The sequence below is a fragment of the Echinops telfairi genome, unplaced genomic scaffold, assembly GCF_000313985.2.
Source record: "Echinops telfairi isolate 266 unplaced genomic scaffold, ASM31398v2 ScPeMD7_5592;HRSCAF=6446, whole genome shotgun sequence".
Taxonomy (NCBI): Eukaryota; Metazoa; Chordata; class Mammalia; order Afrosoricida; family Tenrecidae; genus Echinops; species Echinops telfairi.
Window position 1 is genome coordinate 22,643,420 of NW_022109491.1, and position 7,865 is coordinate 22,651,284.

At 53.0% G+C, this 7,865-nt stretch overlaps 2 protein-coding genes across 2 annotated transcripts in view; one reads left to right on the forward strand and one right to left on the reverse strand.

The window, feature by feature from the left end:
- PIGU (phosphatidylinositol glycan anchor biosynthesis class U) overlaps positions 1–6,499 on the forward strand; it is a 117,259-nt gene extending 110,760 nt beyond the window's left edge. The window contains exon 13 of the mRNA XM_004697936.2: positions 6,100–6,499. Within this exon, the coding sequence (XP_004697993.1) occupies positions 6,100–6,213 (114 nt within the window). The 3' untranslated portion in view covers positions 6,214–6,499. The remainder of the gene's footprint in view (positions 1–6,099) is intronic.
- Positions 6,500–6,863: 364 nt separating this feature from the next.
- The window catches only part of MAP1LC3A (microtubule associated protein 1 light chain 3 alpha), a 7,877-nt gene continuing 6,875 nt past the window's right edge, over positions 6,864–7,865 (reverse strand). Inside the window, exons 2-4 of the mRNA XM_030887076.2 lie at positions 7,854–7,863; positions 7,665–7,771; positions 6,864–7,452 (exon numbers count right to left, since the gene is read on the reverse strand). Of these exons, the coding sequence (XP_030742936.1) occupies positions 7,290–7,452; positions 7,665–7,771; positions 7,854–7,863 (280 nt within the window). The 3' untranslated portion in view covers positions 6,864–7,289. The remainder of the gene's footprint in view (positions 7,453–7,664; positions 7,772–7,853; positions 7,864–7,865) is intronic.

The following is a 7,865-nucleotide window of genomic DNA, read 5'->3' on the forward strand; positions in this document are numbered from 1 at the left end:
CCATAACACTATTTTTGTTACTACTTCATAACTGTAATTTTGCTACTGTTACGAATCAGCCGACCCCTGTGAAAGGGTCGTTCGACCACCAAAGGGATCTCAACCCACAGATTGAGACCGCTGGTCTAAAGCAAGATATCTAACTCCTTGGGCGAATTGACTTCCTCATTAGGTACCTATTATTGCCAGGCCCTCTGCTAGGGGTGAATGAGACACAGCCCTGCTTCCAAGGAGCCCTCAGTCTGTGAGAGAGCAAGATAAGGAAATGGGCAAACTCAGGGGAGTGGGGTGAGTGCTCTGAAGGAATGAACTTGGTGAGGGGCCTGGGGCAGGCTTCTCTGGAAGAGGCCTCTAAGCAGTCATGAGGGAGGTGGGTGCTGAGGTCGGGAGCCCTGGGGGAAGTGCCAGTGAGGCAGTGTGGCGTGCTGGTGCAGCAGGCAGTTTGCAGGACTGCACACACCTCTTTATCCTGAGGAGACCATGGGGCACATGGCTCTCTTATACACCCTGTTGTCCTCAGGGCTTGTGTTCCAGATGGATGCTCTGGAAACCTGGGATCCTGGAGTGTGGCGCGAGAGGACTGAGCAGGGAGTTGGATAAGGAAGCCCTTGGTGGACTACAAATCCCTTGCTGATTGCTGCCATGGCCAACTTGGATGTGTCTTTGTGACTTACAGACCCTGAGGTGGAAATCCAGTGATTTCACTCTTGGTTTAGTGGGGAGTGCGCCCACAGGGTGTCCGCTCAGGCTGCTGAGCTGGGACGTTTCCTCAGAGCCACAGCAGGCTTCCCAGTCTCTAGTCAGCTGCCTCTCCAACTCAGTTTCCTGGGTCCCAGCCAGCGAGGCTATGAGTTCCCCCCAGTGTGGGCTGGCCTGCCTTCAAGGGTACGCAACTCCAGCCAGAACAAGAGGCTGGAACCAAGTCTTCTCTGGGGCTACAACCACCTGCTTTTCCTAGAAGTGGCAACTCGCAGGATCATGTTGGCTGTGCTGAGCCCTGCAGCTTCAGGATGCATGGAATTCAGATGACCCAGCTGGAGTTTAGGTGCTGGGCTGCTAATTGAGAGGTCGTTAGTTCAGACCCACCAGCGACTCCATGGGAGAAAGGTGAAGCTGTCTGCTCACATGAAGGTTTCCCATCCCAGAAACACTATAGTGGCTAGCTATTGATTGGAATTGGCTCAATAGCAGTTTTGTTTTGTTTTGTTTTAACCGTCTTGAAAGGCACAGGTACTTACTTACTTTTTCCAAAATGTTTATCTATGTATTGCACAAAAATATAGAGATGTCTATATATTTCACACACAACACCACACCTGCCCCCGTCATGGCTAAGTGAGTATCCGAGGTGTTAGAGAAGTCTGTGGTGGGTCAGCCTGGGCCAGCCAGGCAGTCATGAAGGTGAAGGCTGTGTGGGCTCGAGACTTTTCTCTCCACTTCACAAACCCACCCAGCCAGTCTGACTCCCAGTATAGAACAGAATCCCCTGTCCAGAGCCCAGTGTCCCGCAGGGCCTCCAAGACTGTAAAACCTGATAGGAGCTGACTGCCTCATCTTTCTCCAAGGAGCACCTGGTGAGCTTGAACCGCTGACCCGGCAGTTCGCAGCTCAACGCTTGTTTTTTTTCTTCTAATAGTTTTATTTGCATATAATTCACATATCATGCAATGTATTAATTCAGTCATATTAAAAAGAGTCGTGCGGACATCACCACAGTCAATTTCAGATTTAAGTTATGATACCATTCCTTCCTCCAGATTTAGATTTTTAACATTTACAATAATGGATCACACAGGCATGTGTGCTTCTTCCATGTGGACTTTGTTGACACCTAACTTAGATGGCTGCTTGTTTTAAGACAAGCCCTTAAGACCCCTGAGCCATGGTAGCGTCGTGGTTACACATTTGCCTGTGATCCAAAAGGTTAGCAGTTCAAAACCCTAATTGCTCAAGAGAAAGATGGTGCTTTCTACTCCTGTTAGCAGTTAGTCTCAGAAACTCACGGGACAGTTCTGCCTTACCCTGTTGGCTCTTTATGTGTTGGCATCGACTCCTTCTGAGTGAGTTTGCTTTTTTATGACCTCTGATGTTACTCTTTCTGATAGCTGGGCATCAATAGCTCAATTCAACCCACTGGGCTACCAGGACTCCCCTATCTCAGCACCTGATTGAGCAGGGGGAGGAGGTTGGGGGGGCACTGAAAAAGCCAGGGTGTGGCCTTGGATGAGCTGACCTGGTGTTGCAACCTGAACTCTTCTCTTACCATCACGAGACCTTAGGCAAGACCCTTAACTTCTGAGTGTCCTCCCTTGCATGGGGAGTGCAAACACTGTCCCACAGGACTGCTCTGAAGATCTAATGGCAGATCTTTTGTTAAAAGGCTAGCATAGGGTGTAGATGCTCAGAAGTGTCTCCCACCTGTACTGGTTCTGATGGCTTCATTCCACTTCTGATCTATCCCCGCCTTTCACTGGTCACCCTTTTATCTGCAACCCCATTAAATCTTTCAGGCAAAGCAGGTGAAGGGCTCCTTGGAGGGAGAGAGGGAGGGACAGAGGTGGGCGGCGGGGTCATTGAAGGGGAGGAAGGGGCTAACTCGAGTTGGGGGAGGAGATTGGTCATTGATGGGAGGAGAGCTGAGAGCTCTGCTATGTGACCATCCATGAAGACAGGTTCAAAGAACAAGGCTGGTCTTTAGGACTCTGAAGGGACAAGAGGGGTCAAGGACTCGGAAAGCCCACCTCTGAGAACAACTCATTTTCCAGGTGAGGAAAATGAAGGTTAGGCAAGGGGAAATGACTCACTTAGGACCCCACAGTCATTAAAGAATTCACATCATTTCCACCGCCCCAGCACCCACCCCACCCACCCCCCTCCCATGCCTGGAGAGCTCCATCTGCAGCCACGCTGTTGGTCGAATCCCAGAAGCCCTGGGAAATGCTGCTGCTCAGCTGAATGGAAAGCCCCAAAGGCAGGCTGTCTCACATTTTAAGGTACAAAAGAGAACCCAGCCTCAAGTGGAATTTAAGGAGAACATTCATTAAGCCTTAAGAGAGACAAAGACAAGAAGTCAGACACATCATCCGGATGAGGGAGGCCATTAGCATGAGGTCAAAATGGCATCTTAGGAATCAAGCCAGGACGCCAGAAGACAGGCAGGGAACAAAGGAAACGGTCATAAATTCATGATTGGCGACAGATGAATCCAGCACTGTTACAGGTGGGACTAGACGCAGGAATGGGACCATAATTAGCACAAGGAAATTATTAGAAGTGTTGACAAAATTGGCCCAGGGCTTTCTGACCAAGATAGGGTGAGACTGAATTACTCGTGGGCTGTCCCCAGTGTGGTGACTTCCATCAAGGACACTTCCAGGCAAGCCCCTAAGAGAGGCTGCCCCTCCCTAGGCTGGCCTGAGAGAGGTGGAGGTAGCCAGCTTTCTAATGCATTCTGCCTGAGGGCAAGATTATCTACACCATTGCTTAGTGATCGATCAGAAAGAGTTCAGTGGAGGTTTAATATATGTGAGGATCCTGCGAATGGATTTTGAGTCACTGTGACCCATACATAGCACTTTGCATACCGGGCTGCTCAGAATTTAAGCTCTAAGACAGAAGAAACGTCTCAAATTGTAGTGGGTACTGTTCGGGACAAAACTCGAAGTGAGCCAAATGTAGGATCAAGTCAGAGGCCCACAATGTCCAAAAGCCACAGGAGGTCCTCTTGCTTCTGCCAAAGTTTAGTAGATGCTAAGTGCTAGCTGGAGCCCTGGTGGCATGTAGTTCGTGTGCCACCAGCTGTCCTTACTGGTCCATGACTATTAACTCAACCACTTTTTCAAACAATGACCTCTTTCTGCCCCAAGACCCAATCCAGAGGACCACCATCTGTTGAGCTACCCTGTCCCAGTCCCCTCTGCTGACTTCCCAGGACCCTTTCCATCCTAAGTCGCAGAGGCCAGCTATCCTGCAGACCGTCTCGGTTTGTCTTGCTTTTTGCACAGTCATACTGGGCTCTGACTGTCGGCAAGCCTGTCACCTGCATCAGAGCAGGACTCCCATGTTAGCCACATGTGGCCTTTTATCACATGGTTCAGGTGACGGGTACCATTCCTGCACTGCGAAGTCAGTGTTTTCTCTTCTCTGGAAGTGAGGGGCCAAAAGTTGAGTCCACTCTCCCAGCTGGGGGATGGAGAAGCACTACCTCCTCCTGGGGAGCTGAGAACGGCATAGCTTTAGCCCTGAGGTTAGCTTTGGTCTCTCTTCCTCCTCCATTTATTTCTGCCATCTTTCATTAACTGATGGTTGTGAATTTTAGGTTCCTGATACAATTTTATAGTAATTCCTTGTGATACTTCTAAATAATATGTTCAGGTTTTTTTTCATGACCTCCCCATCCCATTTTATATTAGATTGAACTATATGAAATTGACAACCATCAATTTTTGATCTACGAAAATGGCAGTTTTACAACAATAGCTTATTGTGGATTATTGTGACTTCCGACTTCATGTTCAGCTGGTTTTTATGTAACAGTGGAGTTGGCTCATTTTGTTTTGTTGACTGTGACTCCGGACCTGTCTGTCTCCTCTGACCTGGCTCAAAGTCCTTGCCTGCTCGACTCCCAGGTCAGATACTGAATGGGCCGCTTCTCCCCAAGTCAGAGTGAGAAAGGCCATGCTGGGCCTGAGGTTCCTATCTGCCATGATGAGTGCCCCATCATAGGGACCAGCCTAGAGCTGCCAGTCCAGGCAGCTGAGGGGCAAGGCCTCCCTGGGTTCCGGCTATCCCCAGTACCTGCACCAGTTGGCAGACCTGGCCTGGGTGTGTCATCATTGAGTGACTTCCATCCAGGCTCCTGTGGTAATAATGGCATCAGGTACTTGTCCTGTGGTTGGGGACAGGACACCTCCTGACTTCCTTCCTGCCCACCCACTGTGTATTCAGTGGCTCGCATTAACAGGAAGTGAGTGAAAAGTGCAGGGACTGGGAGGCTGGTGGCCTCCATCTCAAACTCAGCCGACTCCAAAACCCTAGCCAAGCACCCTCTCCTGCTCTGACCGTCAGCCTCCCTGCCGGTACCTTGAGGATGGTGATGTTCAGAGTGCTCTCGACACTCCCTGTGAACTGGTGGTTATCTGCCGTGGTAAGCCCTCCTCTTCCTTCTGACCCTGCTCCTAGCACTGCAAGTCTCAGGCAGCAAGGGATGAAACAGCTACAAGGTGTGTGGGGGATGGCCTTGGCCAATCCCTGCTTATTTGGGGGGATGAGAAAGGCAGGCGGAGCTGGGCATGGAGATCTGTGGGGAGCTAAGCCACTCAGGGAAGCTGAGGTCCCCACTCCATCCTGTGAGGCGACCTAGTCTTTAGGCCATCACACTGACTAAGGGAAAGCCGCAGTCTGGATGGGAGAAGGCAATCTGGCCAAGATCTCACCGGGGAGAGAAAGGCCTGAGGGACAAGGCGGCTTTGACTAGATGAGAGGGGAGAAGACATCCCAGGCATCAACACACCAGAGATCAGCAGGGGAAGGAGGCTGAGAGAAGCCTTGGAAAACCCCTGGAGGATTTTAAGCTGGAAAATAGTGGGACCAGTTTTGTGGTTTTCAAAGCTCCCTCTGGACATACGGAGAGTGGCCTGGAAAGGGAGTGTTTTGAAAGTAGGGATCCTCAGGCCTTGCTGTTGTCCAGTGTTGGCCATGGTGGAGGTGAGAAACTGAGAGGACTTGGCAGTGTTCTGGACGAGGTGGACATGTGTCGGGGTGCAGTGTCAAGAATCTCTGTGGCTTGGGCTGTCCACTGAGAGAAGAGGCTGACTGGGAGGTTGAAGGGTGGAGGGACATCTGGATGCAGGCACACGTGTCTGGTGTTCAGAGGCTAAAGTGTGAGGGAGAGAGATCCTGGGAGGGGGCATATGCAGGCAGCTTCAGAGGGGCTGGTGAGCCCGTGGGGTTCTCTAGAGGTTTCAGGGATTGGGGAATTCCTTGAAGATGGTGGGCAGGGGTGTGCCTGTCCCCACACCTGCCCAGTCCCCCAGGGATCCTGGGTTTAGAGGGAAGTACTATATCAGCTTCTCATGTACTTTCCTCTCCCCCTCCCAGATCCTGCTCATCTCTGACTACTTCTACGCCTTCCTGCGTCGGGAGTACTACCTCACACATGGTCTCTACTTGACTGCCAAGGACGGCACGGAAGCCATGCTTGTGCTCAAGTAGACCTGGCTGGGCACAAGGCTGCACAGACTTCCAGGGATTGGCAAGGCCAGGAGCTGGGCCATACCTTCTAGCCAGGGCTGCCAGCAGGCTGAAGTCCCAGGTTACAAATTCCCAGCACCAGAAGAGGGACTGTGGCTAGCAGCATGGCCTGTGGAGAAGAGCCAGGAGCACCCCCCACTTGGACCCCGCTTTGTGGTTCTCTACAGCAAGGCAGGAAGGGGGGAGCAACGAGGGGAAGGGCTTGTTGGGTTGTGACTACTTAATAAATGTTTTGTTATGAAGTTTACCTGCGGCCACAGCTCATGCCTGGAGAGGGGGGTGGCCTGGCTGTTCATACTGCCACCGCACCAAAAGGCTGCCCTTACGAGCCCACCCTCTCTATCTCTGTGGAAGAAAGACTTGGCACAATGTTTCCATAAAGATGATAGCCAAGAAAATCCTATGGGGCAGTTTTACTGTGTCACGTGGCGTCACAAGGAGTCAGAATTGACTCCACAGCACCCACCAGCACCCAGAGGCCTGGGTTTCCGGAAGGAGCCCCAAGTCCACAGAACACACAGGTCTGTGCCCAGCAAGCTGAGAATGGTTCTCAACAGCCCTGTCCACAACCCACCCCACCCCTCAGCAAGTAGTTGGACTGGAGGCAAAGGGCCAGGCAGGCCTGAGCAATCTTTATTCTGCAGAGGGACAACGACCACAGATCTATACACCATGTCAAGACTGGGGAAGGTAGGGGTCAGTCCTTCGGGGATGAACAGGTCCAGGCAGGGGACAGCGCCTCGGGTGGGTGAGGGGCACATGGGCTGACAGGCAGGGTCCTAAAAAAAAAGACAAACGGCACAGAGAGGCTGCTCCCCATTTTTCCCACCCCAGCCAGCACCCAGAGGAGCAACCCTGGCGTGACTGGCCCGGGATCCACCCAGGGGCAGAGTAAGCATGGTTGGTGCCCCCACCTAGGGAGACTGGCCCCTGCCCAGCCCACCAGGGGCAGAGGCAATTCAGTGAGAAGACGGGCTCCCTAGGCGAACCCCGATGGCCTCCCCGCTCCCAGGTCGGGCCTCCCCCCTACTGCTGGCTCAGAAGCCGAAGGTTTCCTGGGAGGCGTAGACCATGTAGAGGAAACCGTCCTCGTCCTTCTCCTGCTCATAGATGTCGGCGATGGGCGTGGACACGCTCACCATGCTGTGCTGGTTCACCAGCAGGAAGAAGGCCTGCGTGGGGTTCAGCTGCAGGCGGCGCCTGAGGGCGAGCAGGCTGTGAGCGCCGGGCCCTGGGCAAGTGTGGCCCAGCCTCCTGCCCAGAATGGCTCCCAGCCTTCGCTTCACACCCACTCACATTGCCCAAGCCTCTCATCTCTGACTCCTCACTGTTCCTGGCCCCTAGCCCTCCCCAGGACAGATGCTCGACCTAGGTTCTTGGCCCCACCCCTGCCCCTGCGGCGGCCCGCGTACCGGATGATCTTGACCAGCTCGCTCATGTTGACATGGTCTGGGACCAAGAACTTGGTCTTATCCAGGACTGGCAGCTGCTTCTCCCCCTTGTAGCGTTCGATGATCACCTGGGAGGGGAGGGCGTAAGGCTGCGGCAGGGCCGGGGGCGGGGCCGGGCAGGGTAGAGGGGGTGGGGGCGCCGAGGCTCACCGGGATCTTGCT